Here is a 20,065-nt window from a genome sequence, read left to right on the forward strand (position 1 = left end):
TATCTATTGTTTCTTAAATGGGCTAGTTCATGCTCCTTACTATTTACTCCTCTTACATTCCAAGTCACAATCTTCCATATGCCAAACTTGTCATACTGTCATAAGGATATTGTCTTCTGCCACTATCATTGTTTTTGTCAAAGTTTTCATATAAAACTTTTGGAAAATAGAGATAATACAGAATAGTTTATAGATCTAGCCAATGTTTCTTCTCTTTCAAAAACCCTGGTGGAATCCTGAGCTACAGGGTAGAGCAGTGATTCCCAAAGTGTGAGCCGCGGCTCCCTGGGGAGCCGCGCTATCGTCATAAGGGTGCCGCGAAATATTCAATTAATACCTGCGCCCGCTGGGTCTAACGCTGATGCGCCATTTCTGAAACGTCTAGTGCGCATGCGCAGTTAAAAGTCGGATTTCTATTCGTTTGTTATCACCTTCTCAGTGCTCGCATAAGTTTTTGTTTGTTGGGCTAACTTAATAGTGTAGTGGTTAAGTTACTTTACAAAAGCTATTTTTCTGATCACCCTAAAATGGACAAATTCTTATTAAACTTGAATAATCAAGATAGTGCTAAATCTATAGACGAAGTTCCACAAACTAGTGGCAAGGGTTCCGAGAAGCGAAAACGTCGTAAATATGACGACAGTTACTTGGATTTTGGCTTTACATCAATAAACGAAAATGATAAAGAGAGACCACAGTGTGTATTGTGCATGAAAGTTTTGGCACCGGAATGTATGCTTCCAAGTAAGTTAAAACGACATTTAGAAACCAACCATTCTAACTTTGTTGGTAAACCTCGCAACTTTTTAAAAAGAAAGTTAATTGAATTAAAACAACAAAAAGGCAGCATTTATAAACATATGTCAATACCAAATAATGCTTTGCTAGCATCATACAAAGTTGCATATAGAGTTGCTAAGTGTAAAAAGGCCCATACTATTGCAGAGCAACTCATTCTACCGGCTGCTGTAGATTTAGTGAACATTATGATTGGTGAGTCGGCGGGGAAACTGCTTTCAAATGTCCCTTTGTCTAACAATACAATCAGTCGCAGAATTCAGCACATGGGGGAGGATCTCAATGCACAATTAATTGAAAAATTAAAAGGAAGTGAATATGGACTGCAACTCGATGAGGCCACAGACAATAATAAGGACGCACACTTGATTTGTTACGTACGGTTCTTAGATGGTAATTCAATCGTTGAGGACCTTCTCTTTTGTAAAAGTATTACTGGAAGTACAAAGGCTCAGGATTTGTTCGAGATCCTGAATATATTTATGGTTGAAAATAATTTAGACTGGACAAAGTGCGTTGGCGTCTGTACTGACGGTGGTCGTTCGATGTCCGGCTCTTATGGAGGATTGCAGGCGCTTATTCGAAACAAAGCTCCAGATTCAGTTTGGACCCATTGCATCATTCACAAAGAAGCACTTGCATCAAAGTATATAAGTCCTCCACTAAATATAGTTTTAGAACGTGTGGTAAATATAGTAAACTATATAAAAACTCGGCCACTGAAAGCAAGATTTTTTAAAAGAATGTGTGAAGATATGGGAGGTGAATACACATCTTTGTTGTACTACTGCCACTCACGATGGCTCTCTCGCGGGGGTGTATTGTCTCGTACGTTCCAATTACAGCAAGAAATATACACTTTCCTTGAAGAAGAAAAACATGAGTATGCCAAACACTTTGTAGAAACAGACTTTTTGATTAAACTCGCATACCTATGTGATATCTTTGAAAAGTTGAATGCGTTGAATCTCTCTTTACAAGGACGCAATATGCACATTTTAAAGTTAACAGAAAAGATTTCAGCTTTCAGAAAAAAATTACAGCTATGGAAACTAAAAATTAATGAAGATGATCTTAATGATTGCTTTCCCTTGTTGCACCAGTTTTTAACCTCCAATGAAATCAGTTTGTCTTGCAATTTAAAATCTCTTTTTGAAGATCACCTATCTCAGCTTATCAAATGGTTCGAAAAATACTTTGAAGCAGATAACATTGAAAAATTTACTTGGATTCAAGACCCATTTAGAGCCAAGGCTCCATCAGGATTTACCTCTACAGAAGAAGAATCTCTTATTGAGTTGTCTTGCGACACAACATTGAAGTTAAAATTTGTTAGCATGGAACTTTCTGATTTTTGGATATCAGTAAAAGAGGAATACCCACTGCTTAGTTGCAAAGCCCTAAGAATATTAATTCCTTTTGCAACGTCCTATTTGTGCGAAGCTGGGTTTTCGGCAGTCGCGATAATAAAAAGTAAATATCGCTCGAAAATTAACGTCGAGCAAGAAATGAGAGTCGCCATTTCCAATTTTATTCCAAGATTTGAGAAGTTGTGCAGCGAACAACAAGCCCATCCATCCCATTAATAATTTTAAATCATTAAACGATATTCAATAAATTGTGAATTTAAAGCTCGTGTTTAATTTATTTTTCAATTAACCTAACCTTAACAAACTAAAAAGTAGATTTCCAAATCCTTAAAAAGTCAAAAATTAAAAAAAATCGGATGTACCTATTAAGGGAGCCGCGGAAAAAATCTGAAGTGTTATGGGAGCCGCAAACGGAAAAAGATTGGGAACCTCTGGGGTAGAGGCTTGTCCTGCCCTCCCTGAATTCTCTGGGGCCTAGGCCCACCTCCTGCTTTGTAGTAGTAGCTTGTAGTTCCTCCAGTCTTGTAGTTCCTGGTCCTACTAGGTATCTTACCTCCAGAGGGCACCAAAGCTGTTTGTGAGAGAAAGGACTTTCACAACCTGTGCTATCTTTGTCATGATTAAAAGTTTAAAATCCAAGAACCCAATTTCCAAATACTACTTCCTGGCTATATTAAGGCAGGACATAAAGCGAGATTTGGGCATAAGAGTGAACATGATATGGGGTCAAACTAGAAGATCTCCTGAGGGGCCCGTCTATCCCTTCTAGCTCGTTATCCATTTTCTAGTCTTGAAGCAGAGCAGGAAATTCAAATGTCAAACCACGAAAACTAACACCTGCTGTAAGTAGGTTAAGTCAGTTGGAGGTCTCGCTTGTGAGTCAGACATATCACTTAGCCACATAAGTCTGAATGAAACTAGTGCTTCTTGCATGCTTCTCTGCCTAGCAATAAGGAGCCTAGCCAATAGAAATGATTTAGCACATTTCCGTGTTAACTGTTTTGAGGAAGTTATAAGAACATGCTTCTCCCTAAGAACCTCGCTCAGACATCAGATGTGGGTTTACACCGTCTGAGCCTTTTGGCCAAAATAAAGCTTCTCTTGATCTCACAGTCCGGGACTCCTGATTTTCTGCAACAATATCACATATAGATCTGTAGCCAGAGCCAGGGCCGGATTTAGATGAAAAGAGGCCCTAGGCTCGTGATGGCGAACCTATGGCACGCGTGCCACAAGTGGCATGCGGAGCCATTTGTCAGGGCACGCGAGGCCGTGCCCTGTCAGCTGGCCAGTGCGCATGCGCGCGCTGGCCAGCTGAATTCACCTTTTTAAAAGCCATTTTTCGCCCACCCCAGGCTCCAGAGGCTTTATAGGAGCCTGGGGAGGGTGAAAAGAGCCTCCCCGCCCCCCCCGGAGGCCCCCCGGAGGCTTCAGGGACCGTCCGGAGGCTTCCCTGAAGCCTTCAGAACACTTAAAACCACCCACTTCCGGGTTGCTTGGAGGGTCGTTTTAAGCGTTCCGAAGGCTTCAGGGACCGTCCGGAGGCTTCCCTGACGCCTTCGGAGCGCTTAAAACCACCCCCCGAGCAAACCGGAAGTGACTTCCGGGTTGCTCGGAGGGTCGTTTTAAGCGCTCCGAAGGCTTCAGGGACCGTCTGGAGGGTTCCCTGATGCCTTCAGAGTGCTTAAAACAACCCTCACTTCCGGTTTGCTCGGAGGGTGGTTTTAAGCGTTCCGAAGGCTTCAGGGAAGCCTCCGGACGGTCCCTGAAGCCTCCGGAGGGCCTCCGGGGGGGAAGCTCTTTTCGCCCTCCCCAGGCTCCTATATAGCCCCTGGACCCTGGGGAGGGCGAAAAAAGCATGTAAAAATGGGGGGGGGGCTGTGTGTTGTGCACGCATGCGCACTGGGGGGGTCGCGCGTTGCATTATGGATGTGGCACGCCCGCACACGACCCCCCTGTGTTCCCCCCCCACTTGTGGCACGCGAGCCAAAAAAGGTTCGCCATCGCTGCCCTAGGCTATTCAACTTATGGGGCCCTTTCACCTCCCATTTTTAAGTTTGTAAATTACATGAGAGGTAATAAAATACATCATTACTGTGATATATATCAATATATTAAATGAAACATGTTGTAATTGGTACTAACCTTTATAAAAAATGTGGCACGGATAATAAATAAAAATAAAAGGCCCCTCTTGATCTTGAGGCCCTAGGCTGAAGCCTAGTTAGCCTATAGGAAAATCTGGCCCTGGCCAGAGCACCTACCTCTTCCTTCTATTTCTTGGGAGACAGACCAATCTCACAAGAGATAGAATTTACCAGAAAACGATGTAAAAGCCCTGTTCATATATTCATAATATATCAAATTTAACACCGAAAGAATTACAGATCTGTCAATATACAGAATATAGCTCCCAGTAAATTAATTAACAAATCACCAAGAAAATACCATGGCCTGGTTAAACCACATGATGGTGCTAGTCTCTTCAAAATTTGAAAAAAGCTCTGGAAGAGATTGGATTCAAATGATCAGTGATTAATGTACAATATTGTTCTAAATAAATAAAAATATGTCTTCATATCCACTCTGTGTGAACGATAAAGGCTGGAATTGCACACAGTACCCTGGCCAGTACTGAGAAATAGCAGGAAACCGTGCCACTTAACAGCACAACAGACAAAATAGACATTAAATCAAATTAAATTAAATCCTGGATTGCCTTCTGTTACCTATTTCTACAGAGATAGCAGCTTCTGAAGCAGAAGCCACTTTGCAAATCCTCTGGTACTCCAACTTCTTGGAGATTTCAAACATTTATCAAATGCTGTCATGAAAGATATTAGTGTGACACTCGCCCCAACTTTATTCACGGCCCTTTCAAGCTATGCTCTTAATTTTAAAAGGACCAACCTTTTTGGGCAGCACAGAAAGCACCATTAGTGCCCATTTAATTAAAAACAAAACACCAAAATGCAGCAGCAAAAGTGGGAGAAAAGAGAACATTATCTCTTCTGGTAACATCGTAACTGAGGTAACTCCTCAACCATAGTAAAAAAAAAAGATCATTTGCCACTTGGTTTAGAGCAGGGGTGTCCAAACTTGGCAACTTTAAGACTTGTGGACTTCAACTCCCAGAATTCCCCAGCCAGCAGAGCTGGAGTACCAGAGAAGTTGGAGTACCAGAGAATTCTGGGAGTTGAAGTCCACAAGTCTTAAAGTTGCCAAGTTTGGACACCCCTGGTTTAGAGCAAGAGTTTTTCAAACCCGGCAATATTTCAATGTATCTAAACTCTCAGAAATCTGAGAGTGGAAGTCTACAAAGCTTAAAGTTACCGAATTTGAAAAATATTTTCCGTGTGAAATTTCAGCAGATGGAATTACCTAACAAACAAATTTTACTGTGAAGTTCTATGAACTCGGTAAATCAATAATTCGAAAAGCAAAAGTGTTTTGCAAATGAAGGCATATTATGTTGTGCACAAGACTGTCTTCTTTTCAGTAATACATGTAAATTATGTAATACATGTAAATTATGTAAATTACATATGAATTAAAACAAGACTACATCGTTCCCCGAGCCAAAAGGCGGCTGACACTTCAAGGCTCCTTTCGACAGCTATTTCGAGCCCGCTGAGAGCGACTCTTCCCTTTCTACGTCTAAGAGCCCTAACGGAAGTACTGTAGAAAACTTGACGCGGATGACGTCATCCCACGGAAGTTTGTATTGGGATCTTTTCAAGAAGCGACTGTGAAGTATGTGGGCGGGGTGGTTTTGTGACTTCGTGGCCGGCCGCCGCTTGCAGTCAGGCAAATACAGAACAGATGTAGGTTGCAAAGCTTCTGGATGACCACTCTAGAGTAGAGGGAGAAAAAGTGGGTCGGAAACATCTTTTCCCAGGTACTTTCTTCCAGCACGTCACTCACCTGGAAGGCACCTGGCTGGGGAAAACTGGGATAGATCGTTGCATATAATACTCTAACTCAGGGGTGTCCAAACTTGGGAACTTTAAGACTTGTGGACTTCAACTCCCAGAATTCTGGGAGTTGAAGTCCACAAGTCTTAAAGTTCTCAAGTTTGGACACCCCTGCTCTAACTCATGGGCTTCATGTATTCTGCATAGTGTTATCCGTGTATGTACTTGCACCTGCAGACAATCAAAGGCAGCCTTCTAGAGGATGCGGCCACTTGAATGCTTAAGGGAGAGATGCTTTGTTTGCCCTAACGTGCTTTGCCAAGTGCCCTTTCAGTTGCTTTGCAAAGTCCTGTTTACTAATTTCAGATCCATTGCATCCTCTAAATTTCCTTCCATCAGGTATGGCAGAGATATTTCTCAGCACTTGCTGCCTGTGATCATATTAGCCAAAGATACCTGTAATTGAACTTGCAGGCTTTTGCAAGTTTAGCTTATGGCGATTATGGTTAAACTTAGCTCCTCTACAACATGTGCATCCCACGTTCTTTGGATCTGAAACCAGAAAGAAATTAGCCTTTTTAGGATGTCTACTAGTTTTCCACCTGGAGGGGGAGAGAGAAAGAGAGACCATATTAATATGACAGTAAGATGAAGATGTTGGCTAAAGGATGGAGATATGCTTCCTCCTCTCAATTATATAAATCTTTTTATTCTAGAATTAGGCTTCAATATTGTCTGAAATTAGAATTATGAATTTAAAGAAACTGGAAAGTTTACACATTAAAATCCTAAAAAGTCCCAAATGTCTACCAGACATAGAAAACCTCGCTTAGAGCCACTCTGCTGTAAAGGTAAAAAGGGAATTTAGTTGACTTTTGGCATAACATGCATCCAGAGTGCTTTTAATTTTATATTCTTCCCACTAAATTCAGTGGAGCTAATACCCAAGCAATTGTAGAAAGCATTAATGAGCTTTTTGAACTTTTAATGTTTCTAGCAAGAAAAAAATGCATATTCTCTGGTTTTTCACATGTTTTGGTAAGGTGCAAAGTGCGGATAATTTTGATGCCATAAATGTAAGGAAATTAATTGGCTATCCAACTCCAGTAAACTTTTGAAATGGGAATGGTTGTGTCACAGTTTAATAGCTCACAACTATAGCTATGTTTCTTGAAGACGTGTGAATGGATCCTGGGTTATGGCTGTAGGACAGGCATGTCCAAAGTCCGGTCCGCGGGCCATTTGCGGCCCGGGGGGCGGTTTAATACGGCCCTTTAACAGCCCTCCCTGCTCTATGTAAATGCGGTCCGCCCACGGCAAGCAGAAGACCTTTCAAATTTCTCTCCCACCACCTCTTTTTCATGCGCGCGCTCACACTTTGCCTCCTTCAAGCTCTGTGCTCGCTGGAGGAAAAGGGGAGGGGGGTATTTCCGAGTTCCGAAAGCAGAAAACCTTTCAAATGTCTCTCCCACCACCTCTTTTTCGCACGTGCGCACACACACAGAAAAAGTAGACAAGCAGGAGAGAGAAGAAAGAAGGCAGGAAGGCAGAAGGAAGGGAAGGATGGAACTGGAAGGGAGGCAGGAAGGAAGGGAAGGAGGGGAGGAGGGAGTAAGGATAGACAAGCAAGAGGGAAAGAGGAAAGAAAGCAGGAGGGCAGAAGGGAGGTGGAAGGAAGGAAAGAAAAGCAGACACGCTGGAGGGAAAGAGGAAAGAAGGCAAGCAGGCAGGAAGGAGGCAGAAGGAAGGAGGGAAGGATGGAACTGGAAGGGAGGCAGGGAAGGAGGGAGGGAGAAAGGAAGGATATGAGGATAGGGAAAGAGGAAAGAAGGCAGGCAGGCAGAAGGGAGGGAGGTGCAAGGAAGGAAGGCAGCATAGATAAGCAGGAGGGAAAGAAGGCAGGCAGGCAGGAGGAAAGAGGAAGGAGGGAACTAGAAGGGAGGCAGGAAGGAAGGGAAGGAGGAAGGGAGGGTGGAAGGAAGGATAGACAAGAGGGAAAGAGGAAAGAGCATCTGAATGTACTAAACACGAGTCTTCAGGGAAAAGATGCATACATTGTGAAAACTCAGCTGTCAGTTGATCTTAATGTTATGAAATGAAAAGTATGCCATTTGCAATTAACTTGGCATAAAACAATTCATTTGCATTTAATTGTAATTGTTCAAAGAATGTTCGGAAAAATGTTCGGCCCTCCAGCATGTTCACTTCATCCAATCTGGCCCTCTCTGAAAAAAGTTTGGACACCCCTGCTGTAGGATGATACTTGGTAAAGTAGAAGCCACAGAAATGGTGGGAATAGCAGCAGAGTCCTCCACATGTTTTTTTCATTTAAATTCCAGTGGAAATTGCTATAACATCTGAAGATGAGTGAATAAGCTTGTACGTGAGAACTAAGTGAATAAGCTTGTATGTGAGAACTTAGTAATATGGTAATTGGATGTAAGCTATCCATAGGTAGATGGGTACCTGGTGAAGCAACAAGCTGTTACATTATCTTGTTTAATTTTGATTTTCAAGATACATATATGAATCAAATTACATTTCAAAAGGGCTTAGAAGCTGAATAAAGCAACATTTTTTTTTTCTTCCAGATCCAGTATTGTAGAAAGTGCTAAAATAATTTAAAAACAATAGAAATGTAGCTGTATTGTACTTCAGTTGAGATAAAAGGACCCCCTATCGCTGCAAGCATCCTCACATTTCCTAAACAACATATCATTCCATTCATCTCCTTTTGCACATATGATGCAAATCGAAAGTTCATAAGGTAGTCCTCAACTTATGACCACAATTGAGTGCAAAATTTATATTGTTGTGATTTATATTATTAAGTGAGACATTTGTTAAGTAACGTTTTCTCCATTTTGCTACCTTTCTTGGCACAGTTGTTAACTGAAGCTCTGCAGTTTTTCAGTTAGTAACATCGTTCCTCTGCTTCCCCATTGACTTTGCTTGTTAGGAGGTCACAAAAGTTGATCACATGACCCTGGGACATGGCAACCGTCATAAATATGAACCGGTTGTTAAGCATCTGAATTTTGATTACCTGACCATGGGGATACTGCAATGGTCGTAAGTAAAAAAAACCACAATCATGTCACTGTTTTCAGTGCTGTTATAACTTTGAACAGTCGCTAAATGAACTGTTGTAAGTTGAGGACTAACTGTAGAGTACAATGTAAGTAAACTTTACTGACTTTGCTCTTTTACTGCTGAGAAAGCTGGCATTGCAGGAAGGGACAGATATTTATTATAAAACTCCTCATCTGCAGATGCTGTACATCCATTTTGCTCCTTGTCTGGAGCAAGATGTTTCTTTGAAATAATCAGACCTAGGGACTTCCATTATAAAGGTAAACTAAATATTATTTCTTCATACACCAGCATACCTATACCACTTTTATTTTCCATATATATTGCATGATTTGATGCTTCCCTGGATTCACACAGTATGCTTCTCCTGTAAACTTTCTTTTATAATACTACTAATAAACATTCATGTAATTTACATGCCGCCTGACTCCCAGTGACTGGGTGACTTTATCTTGTTTACAAACTGGAGAACCCCAAAATCTTAAGACTGGAAAATATTATTCCTATCCTCTATTTTCTGTCAAGTACCATTAGTCTGTGGTAAGGTAGACGTCCAATAAATTTAATAAATAATAAATAAATAATAATGGCAAGTGGCATAATTGCCATCTCTGGGTTACAAAATTTGGGATTGCTAGAAGATAGCAAAAAGAAACATAGAAATATAACTTATTGCTATCTTCTTATGATCACCTGGATTTTTATAGTCTACACCCAGTAGCCACGGCAGTTGAATCATAGAGTATTTTGCCATGATCCTCAGTGTTCTGGCTAGGAATATACACTTTGTTGGAAATACGCTCTGTGTAGCTTAGTTATTCTTTACCATTCATATTTTGGTTGTTTTAAATAGAACTTTGTGGATTTGGGGTTTCTCACTATTACATCACATACACCGATTTAATTTTGACAGCTGTGGCTTTCCTTTTTGCAAAACCAAGCTTCTAGTCCTTTTGAATGTGAAAAAGAAAAAGGTGGTACAGTAATGCCTCAGAAAACAATGTTAGATTGAAATAGATTTTCAGTGGAACCTCTGAGAGAGAGAGATGTTTCTCTGCATTTTCAAGTTGCCTTAGTTACTTAGGATAACTACAGTCCCAGTTGAGAGTGATGGCCATTTGTTTTCCTTCATTTACACTTCTTTTGAATCTCCCGGTGCTCCAATGTCTTACCAAGAAGCCAGGCCTCTATACTGACTGAGAATAACTGCTCTGTGGTGAAAAGTTCATCACATTGCTGAGTTTGGGTCAGGTTTACACGTAGAGCAAATCCAACCGTAAAGTCAGAATAATCTCAGAGACAATTGCAGTCACCCATTATGTTCTTGATGGCTAAATTAAGTTTGCCATGCTGGAGGTAGGAGGAAATTGCTGACTGGCCGAAACATGTCCTGATACAGTGAAAATGGAACTGTTGTTTTGAGCCCTCTGGTTCTGACGAGTCGCTGTGCGGCAGGAAGTCCACGTCAAATAGAACAACAGGCTGAAGAGAATAATTGCTCCAGCGGCTGTGAGCACAATGCCACTGATAAACATGCTGGCAAAGGGGCGCGGGGTTGGGGGGTTAGTGCTGACACTGGTGGTAGAGAGGGCTGTGAGCACTGTGCCACACACCAGCAGCACCAAGGCTGTCAGCAGAAGCACGGCACAGTCCGAGGCGCCACCGCTCTTCAGCAACTCCACCTGTTCCCGTCTGCGAATGCAGTTCATGTCCTGAATGGCAGAGCTCAACAGCTGCTTCAGTAGGACCAAGAGTGCCAGCAGACAGAGTGTTGTGCCCACTGCCAGCCTCCACTCTCCAGAGCGACTGCTAGTACTGTACAGCAGGGCAATACCACCCACTCCACAGGCCAGGATCACGGCCACTGCTACTCCGTAGCAAATAAGGGACTTCTTAGGCTCTTGGAACCACCATAGCTCCACATGCTCTTCCAGGATGTTCCTCTGGATCCGGCTGGCATGAGCTGGGAGCCTGGGTTCATTCAGGTGCGCCAGTTCTGCCATGGTGGATGCTGAACCGGCTCATACACAGCAACGATGGGCCACAGGAACTGCTGCTTTCAGCTCGCCTGGAGAATGGCAGCAAGGAGGAGGGTGGGTACTTGTCACATTTTCCCAGGGAGAGAGGCAATGAACTTTTAGTTGGTTCCGATCCAAATCACATTTATTTTTTTCCTTTTTGGGAGGAAAGGTTTGAGAGGTTAACAGCAGAAATGGAAGACTCCTCTGGCTGAGGCTGAAACCTGCTTCAGAGTTTTTTCCAGCTCCCTTCTGAGCACGCCCAGATCCTGCCAGTTATCTGTAAAGGAAATGGTGATAAAATATGAAAAGAGCTTTCTCTCGGAAAAGTGAAAAGAAAGAGTGATGAGGACCACTCCCCGTGGGGGTCAAGTAGGGTTCATGCAAGTCAAATCAGTTTTTTATGGGCCAGGTTATATTCTCCCATGCCTTGTCTGGGAAAGTTGAATCACAAGTTTTCCTTGTGGCAAAATGTTTGTGCCAGGAAAAGCAAGATCATCTAATAATAAGTAATTTATAACTGATACTTGCCCCTATGAAACTTTTGGATGTATTTTCTCATTTACACAGTTTCAATAATTTATAGCAAAATATAAGCATGCAAGAAATGCTTCTCCGGTTTCTAGTCTCAGGTTTTAATGCTATTTTAGTAACACCTCCACCTCTATAAATTCAACAAGCATCTTAAAAATACTTATAATCTCTTCTTTAAGAAAAGGTGGGTTTGATATTCTCAGGCTGCCAAACTTGGCTCTTTGTAGCAGCTTTTGTCTTGATGGGAGGCAAAGAGAAATTATAGTTGCTTCAAGATGTCTCATGACATCAGAATGATAGAGGTTGAAAGAGGGAGAGTTTTCCAGTGAGAAAAGGCAAAAACAGGTTCTATATTGAAATCCAGTTTACATCATGTTGTGGTTAGCTTTGCATTTGTTAAAAATATTAAGAATATACAATAGCCTTTTCTTTCACAGATATATTTTTCATAAAATAATTAATTATTCTGATCCTAGGGCTCATCCTCATGTCCTTCTAATTACAGTACAAAGATGGCTCTCTAATTATTATTAAAGGACACCCTCTCATGACATCATTTCTGTCTTTTCTCCAGCCCACTGCAAAGGCACATCTTTAATTGTTCTACTGTCAAGGCAGTATTTTCCATCTTTTTTCAACATGTTTTGCCCTACAATGTAAAATGCCTTGGTGCAATTCCTAAAACATTTCACGCTGCACATTAAAACAGTATAAAATTAGTCCTGAGTATCACAAAATCAAAACAGCAGATTAAAACACAATCATAGTATCAAGGCCTCACAATTGTCCCAATAAAATGAGAAAAGCATGATTAAATTTTTATCTCCTAACACACTTGTGAAATATTACCCTGAAAGAGCAAGCAGAAGACATGCAATGTGCTGTTTAGGTACAGAGTTCTGTTAATTGCAGGAAAAAAGACACGTCCCAGGAGAGCATCTTAATATTTGTTGGAAAAAAGGCAAAAACAGATTAGGAAAGATATAATGCAAAAAAAATACCAGAATTGCTTCTGTTGAAGCAATAGCTCACCCTTATTCTGTAGTTTTGTAAATCTGATGAATCTAGAGCTATAATGATTATGTGAATAAAGACAACATCAAAAGGAATACCTATACAATATAAATTGAATGACCTGGATTAAAATATGCACTAGAAACTGACATATTTTGATTGATAACGGTTGAGAATAGATTGATAAATATAAATAGCAGAAACATTTTGTATCAAAATAGAATTGGTGGTCATCCAACAAAACTGAAATATGATTTTAAAACAAGATGAATTGTCTTATAAAGCACATACTAAATACAGAGTTAGGGGCATGGAGGGAATATCCATAGCTACTTTAAAAATACTTAGATTGGAAACAGTTGTTGACTAGACACAAGCAATGGTCATAAAGCATCAATTTCCTTGGCTATTACACACCTCCTTGGTACTTGCTTATAAAGTTAGCATTGGTCTAATCCAGAAATGTTGCACACATGCCTTATAAAGAAGTTTCTTCCATGCAGGCCCTCAAGGACTGGTCTAAATGTCTTGTTACCTTCAATGTGCTCTTGTTATGACATCTTAGTTCCAGGATGCTGGGTCAGTGATTCCTTGCCTTTCAAGAATTCTACTCATAGGTGTTGCAGTCTTAACTATGTCTTCAACAGGCTGGCTCTTCTTTGGCATAAGACTATTCATGTCATGCACCAGTTCTTAGGCTCTTGGTACAAGTCTTTATTTTAGTAGCATTTGCGTCTTGTACTAGCAAAAGCTGATGATTGAAGCAGAGATCCCACACAATAAGAAAGCTTCTTTCACTGTTCCAGTCTCACATGGTCCCTCATCAGCATCTGCCTCTTGTCACCAACTGGTTCTCTGTGTGGTGAGACAATAGAAGCTTGCATCTAAGCTGTCTTAACCCTTGATACACACTTTTTCTCCAAGAGCGATTGAGACCTGGGCTTATTGTTAGCTTCTTTTCTTCATCCCCAGCTTAAGGTACAAATAATAGGATTTAATTTTTCTAACAGCATTTAACTGTTTCATACTACTTTGCTCTTCTGTCCCCCCCCCCCCCCTTTAGATATTCTGAAAATTAGGCAGGAATCTAGGTGGAAAGTGGATGCTGAATATATTACAGTATTTAGGAAAAATAGTAAAAAGTATTTCTGGTACCCTATTCTCAAGATGGTGATTCCTCACTGGTCCATTTTAAAATCTTTTCAATATTTTTCAATATTTAATAAGGAATTTAGATTATCTGGCTTAAATGGCTTTAAATTTTCTGGATTTAAATTTAGAATTTTCTACAGTTCTTCCTCTGTAGAATATCAAAAGTATCTCGGAGTAGAAAATGAAATTATTTTCACTGGCAAATATGATAATTATTACATCTGGATGGCCTTCGTATTTTGAGGCCTACTTATTTTGCTGGGCTCTAAAACCAGAGAGTCTCTTTGTTTAAAAAATTACAGTACAGTGTGAAATCTAAGTTCAGAATCTGAAGATGTTCAGGAGAAGCTCCTGAAATGTACTCTTCTGGCATAAAACCTTTTACATTCTTTACTGAGGCTTAAAAGCAATCTATTTACAATACTGTTTTTCTTGTTTTCTTTCTTCCTGCTTCCCTTGTATTTGTTTGCACATGAAATGGACAGACAAGATATAACACTGCCCACCTGTCCTTGAAAGTAAACCTCTGCAAGCCTGGTGTTCAAGCGATATATTGAGCTACTACAACTTCTATGTTTCTCTGTATCAAAATTGTCCCTCAACATATCTCCAAGTCAGAGAAAGTTGGCATTTCAAATAAACCCCGATTAGTTTAACAACTTCTTAACCAAAAATTGCAGGTAGAGAGTGTTAGTGATTTGGCTCAGGGCTAAAATTATTGCCCTTTTTTTGTATTTTAGCAGATCTTAGCTGTCAAATTAAGTAAGATAGAAAAAATAACTTCACATGTGAGCAATACATAGGGCATTGGCATCAAAGCAATGGGATGGTCATTTATAAAACCACTGGTAGTCAAAGGCCACAATTAATGCATTTTTTAAAATCAGAAGGATGTGTTTGAGAATAATTATGTATGGGGATCTAACAGCAGATAATGGTTTTAGAGGATATTTAGTGCAGCACATAAGAATGAAAGAAGTATAATTAATCCTCCCCCACCGCTTCTCAAATAAGAGATCTCATTTATCCCAGACAATTGTTTAATAATTTAATCAGAGGCTACTGGAGGTTTCCCTTGCAGAAGCAGTGAGCAGAAAAGAGGAGGCTTCTGATCCAGACACAGCCTGACAGCATCAGCTCAAACCCTCCCCTCCAACCGGCATAGAACATGAGATCACTGTTAAAACTATGTGGAGATCAGGCCTATTTAAGGCAGATTGCCAGCTAAGCCAAATGATTGAAAAAAACCAATGTACTCAATCTAGTACTAAATCACTGGAAGGTGGATCAAGATAGAAGGTAAATCTCTCCCGCACCGCAAACGGCCCTAAATCTTTTTCTGCTAGTGTGATTGAAGCTTGAATTCTTGAAAAACAAACAATTAAACCCTGTGGATGTTAAATTATGAGTACAGTTTTGTCATGAAATCCATATCCCTGCTCCATCCACTTCATTTAAATAGTGAAAAAAAGTTAAATGCCTAAGACTGTGTATGGATGGTGCTCACACTAGCTTGGGACAATGCTTGCTATGTCTGCTGGAGTGTCTGTAGCTAGGAGAAGTTAGCCAAGGGTTTAGCTATTCAGCATTAACCCATATGGGAAAAGACTTGTCCTCCTCACCATTTCCAACTGTTAGTGATTGAAACTACTAGGTAAGGAAACCTAGAGAGGAAGAATGGTTGTAAGACTTAAAAAGTATGCCAATTCCATTACCTTCTTTGTGATCTCCTGAAGTTTAAATTAAAGTAAAAGATAAACAGAAATACATGGCAATTCATATGGAAATAAATCTGTATATACTGTATGTTGGTATAGTATAGCTGAAGAAGGAATATGTCTGAGTGTACAGTGTAATCCTCTGAAAAGTTTTCAGAAGGCAGTTTCTTGACCGAAAAGAGAAAAGATAGCATGGCATGGAGACACAGATATTTCTTGGGATGGGCTTCACTTACCTACGGCTAATTTATCACAGAAGATGCTGTTGCCAGAATCTTTTCCTGGGCCGTGTTCTTGGGTTTCTTAGGATCCTTGTGCCATATTCCTCTTCCATTGTGGTTGCTTAATGGTCAGGTTTTTAGAGTATGGTCCAAAGATAACATTGCAACTTGCCTTCTTCACTCTCTGCCTGCATATGCCTATCAAGTAACAGGTGCTAGTTCCACCTCCCTCCTCCGTCTAACACCAGATGCTTCATCTGATAGGCTTACAACAGTCACTGACCTTTGCCCAGGCAGGTACATTCTCTAGCAGGGTGGAGTTGGAGAGGCAACCTGTTGTCCTTGGAAACATTCCAGCCTGATGACGGTGTGTGCACACGTGGGAAGAGGAAATAAGGCCGGTGAAACCAAAAAAGAAGGATGTACATTACAGCTAGAGGTAAACAGTACAGGATGATAGAGTTTGATGGCTTCTTGCAAAGCAATTGATTTTTTCTTCTTCTTCAAGGGACTTCACAGGGGCAGTAAGGAAATGGTACAGATTAGCATCATCTTTTCTTTCTTTTTGGAAATTGGGAACTTTTGGCAGATTTCCTTAGAGTAGGAATGGCTCTTGAGTCCTAACAGGAAGTATCAAATCTGTTTGGGGAGTGAACATATTAATTGAACAGATCACTGATGGTCCCTACAAAGATTAGAACAGCATGCAATGTCATTAGAAAGCCTATATAGACTGTTGCCGAAACATTGGCTAATTGGGCTGGATTTGGGGGTCTGTTAAAATGCTATCTGTCCAGTTGGCAGAAAGCTACCAGTGTAACATTTTCTGTCCCCACTGCCGGTATCTATTCTGCACTGATCGTCTGTTTTGGCTGGAAGCCAAATAGTGGTGCCCTTATTTTATGCCTGTAGGTTGATTAAACAAAGTAATTGGTAAAACCTTATTTATGACTTTGCTGCAGAGGTGGTATTCAGCAGGTTCTGACCGGTTCTAGAGAACCGGTAGTAGAAATTTTGAGTAGTTCGGAGAACCGGTAAATGCCACCTCTGACTGGCCCCGCCCCCACCTATTCTCTGCCTCCTGAGTCCCAGCTGTTTGCGAGGAAATGGGGATTTTGGAGTAACCTTCCCCTGCCATGCCCACCAAGCCACGGTAGTAAAAAAAATAGAATCTCACTACTGCTTTGCTGCCCTCTGACTTTTCACCAACCAGCAGCGGCAGTGATGAGAAGATGGGGCTGGGACTGGTGGCAAGCTAACAAGTGGCTTGCCCTGCCTCTCCTGTTTTGATATATGTGCTACAGAAGGAAAGTGCCAAGTGCATCTGTTCAGTGGGCTTCTGGAAATGCTGACTTTTAACAAATAGCTAGACTCATGCCCTCTGCAGGAGGGCTTTGGTATGTTTTCCAAAACTTGTTCCTTTGCAAATCTGAATATGGCAATGGCCCAAAGCTATCTCCAATTCTCACGGACATAAGAAGTGGGGAAACCCAGAAGGTGGCAGTAGAGTGGGTCCAGTAACTGACAGGCATGTCCCCAGATCAGCCTGAGCTGGCTACTAGCCCTAAATTGATCCCATCTCCCTATTATTTCTGACTCCTTTGCCAACAGAGTGGTTGGTGAAGCACATCATATTTTAAGAACTTTGGAACAACTGCGGGTTGCTATTACTTTAAGGGGAAACTATTACTTTAGCAATGAGATAGCTTACACCTGCCTCACACAAAGACTGAAGACAATAGGAAAGCAATATAATGGGGATATGGTAGGAAAAAATATCAGGCAAATTGGTCCCATGGTTAGATTCAAGTTGGGAAATACCTTCTGAAGAGCATTCAACAAAGTTGGTAGATGCTCAAATCTCTTTATTCTGATGGCATAGGGCCTATTCTGATAGGCAAATGACAAGGAAAGTGTTGAAACTGAAGTTTAACTTGTCTGGGAAATTTTCACTACCGGTAGTTACTTTCGTAGTATTTCTAAACTATGGCAAACTCTTGGATGTTTTCTGATTCGGTATCTTGATTTCTTGTTTGTGATTTGCAGCAGCATATCTCCCTCCAAATGACAGTAGGGTTTTTTGATACAAGCACACAGATGTTTTGGCATCTTGTTAAGTTCCTCCTGCAATCTAACTCTCTTCTAGCTGATAGAATTATTAGTTTGATGAATATACTATAACTGAAGTTTCAAAGTCCAATTTAACTGATAGTGACTTCCTGCACACAACTATGAAGTTTTCTTGGCAATAATGCTGAAGTTGGCCACCATATTTTCTTGTCAGATTAATAACATATCCCCCTCAGTAATTTTGTGGTAGTTTTTTCACCACAAAGATTATGCGTTAAATCCTTTTTAGCTACCTCCCTATTGAATATTCTTGTTTAAATTACAATATGTTTCAGCAGGATATATTGATATTTAGCTTACATTGATTCTTGTTTAAAATGTAACTGTTACTAGGACAAGACTGACAATATGAAGTGTACATTGTGTGCTCAGTAATGGGAGTTATGTTCCATATACCATGGATACAAAACAATACTACCACCTGTTCATGTAGAGAAAACTTCCTTTTTTGACATTGACATGCCTTGCGCACAAAGATTTGTTATTTTACCTTCGAATCCCAAGCAGAATTGTACATTTTGCAACAAATTTTATGAAGTCCACATTACAATTAAGCAGCAGGTCCATAAGTATCTTCCTATTTAAGGAAGATCTTAGATTTCCTCTTTACAAGTTGTATATGCACATGTAAAGACATGTGGTACCGAGAGAATGTCTCACCTAAGGGCAACACCACAATTTGATGAAGCCAAAGCTAAGCTATTTTAATATAAGCTATCAGAGAAGAATAATTACCCAGTAATTATCAATGATAAATTACATCCGCTTTCATTGCAGGAAATGATGATAGATGTGCAGAGGAACGCTGAATATGAATGATGTCATTTGTAAGATGTTATAAAGAACCGTGACCAGGATCTTTCTTTATAAGGTCCTTTAGCTGGACTGGAACTCAGTCTTCTGTTTTTTAGACCAGCATATTAACCAAACTGGCTTTACAGTAGGAGCATTTCACTGATACCCACAGACCATAATACTCCAAGCATTTTTTCAAATGTGCAGAATCAAAAATCAGCATGTAAGCTATGACAGAAAGTCAAGCAATAAAAACCTAACACTTACAGGAAGACAAAGGAAATAGCATGAGCCTTTAATTATTATTTAAAGTGGTCTCATCAATATTATTATTCAAGTATTTCTTAGTATCTAGGTCGATGGGGGATTTATTACGTACATAGAAGAAGCTAAAGGAAGTATAACCTTAAAATAGGGACTGTGTTGGAGAACAAAAATGGCATGAAAGGAGAGGGGAAGGGGAAAGAGTTGTATGAGAGCAAAATAAAATTGTTCTGGACAAATAACAAACAGTAACATATTGGAAGTTTACATCCCTTAGCCTATTTCCAATAATGCCACACACAAGGGTTTTTATCTCCAATAGATTCTGCTTTAAGTTGAAGCCAGGTGACCAATTTCCTTCCTAAAGCTCTGTGTATGCTCTCACTTGATTTTCCAGTCCTGAGACTTGAAACATACTAACAGGAGCCAGGCAAATCCAGACTAGCTTGTTTACTGTTACTTTAACATTCTGTCTCAATCCAAAAACTAGGCATGCTAAAAAAAAAAGAACAGGAAAAAGCCATCCTCCAATCACACTTGGACAAGATTACAAGTGCAGAGAACTACATTTAGGGAATGTTTAGAAATGCAGAGAGCTGCAGCATGGAGTTCTTTCTAGCCAGGTCAACGTGATTGTATGCCACTCGTTTTGTCCATTTCCAGAATGGGGAGTCTTCCACTTGACAAAGGCCGGATGGCGAGGGTTTTCTCTTGCCCCTGCATTTGATCTCGAAGGCACTTGATTTCCAGTCTCTGCATTTGAATTATTCTCTCGGTTTCTTCTTCAAGATTCAAACGCTGAAGGCCTGGACTCAGCTGCCGATCAGGGGAGGGACCTAGATGAAAAAAGAAATCAAACGTCAATAAAAGTGATAGACAACTTTTTTTGGGGGGGGGGGCGGGTGTCAGAAGTCAAGAAAAGTACTACAGTATTTAAAAACTCAAGAGAAAATAGTGAAAAATACAGATGCTGCCACATATGAAATGATACAAGAAGAGGTGTAGGTATCTAATGTATTGATTGGTTATTAACTGATTTTTCAT

The 20,065-nt window shown here is 40.5% G+C and overlaps 3 protein-coding genes across 5 annotated transcripts in view; 1 reads left to right on the plus strand and 2 right to left on the minus strand.

The window, feature by feature from the left end:
• Positions 1–527: 527 nt before the first annotated feature.
• On the plus strand, positions 528–5,001 carry LOC309390087 (zinc finger BED domain-containing protein 5-like; the record flags this gene model as incomplete). Its single annotated transcript, XM_081949166.1, has 2 exons — positions 528–2,271; positions 4,910–5,001. The coding sequence occupies 2 exons, from the start codon at positions 528–530 to the stop codon at positions 4,999–5,001; spliced, it is 1,836 nt and encodes a 611-aa protein (XP_081805292.1).
• A 3,635-nt stretch (positions 5,002–8,636) lies between these two features.
• TMEM125 (transmembrane protein 125) lies at positions 8,637–16,052 on the minus strand. Of its 2 annotated transcripts, XM_081948648.1 has the most exons (3): positions 15,848–16,052; positions 13,277–13,492; positions 8,637–11,473 (listed from the first exon to the last, which is right to left on the minus strand). In XM_081948648.1, the coding sequence occupies exon 3, from the start codon at positions 11,176–11,178 to the stop codon at positions 10,507–10,509; it is 672 nt and encodes a 223-aa protein (XP_081804774.1). In that variant the 5' UTR covers positions 11,179–11,473; positions 13,277–13,492; positions 15,848–16,052; the 3' UTR covers positions 8,637–10,506. The 2 variants fall into 2 exon arrangements, with proteins under 2 accessions (XP_081804774.1, XP_081804773.1); XM_081948647.1 differs by lacking the exon at positions 13,277–13,492.
• A 2,967-nt stretch (positions 16,053–19,019) lies between these two features.
• Positions 19,020–20,065, minus strand: part of CFAP57 (cilia and flagella associated protein 57) — a 38,054-nt gene continuing 37,008 nt past the window's right edge. For both annotated transcript variants that reach the window (XM_081947452.1, XM_081947453.1), the window contains exon 22: positions 19,020–19,857. In XM_081947452.1, coding sequence (XP_081803578.1) covers positions 19,646–19,857 — 212 coding nt within the window. In that variant the 3' untranslated portion in view covers positions 19,020–19,645. The remainder of the gene's footprint in view (positions 19,858–20,065) is intronic.

This window comes from Natrix helvetica (genome assembly GCF_964273705.1).
Source record: "Natrix helvetica genome assembly, chromosome: 3".
Classification (NCBI taxonomy): Eukaryota; Metazoa; Chordata; class Lepidosauria; order Squamata; family Natricidae; genus Natrix; species Natrix helvetica.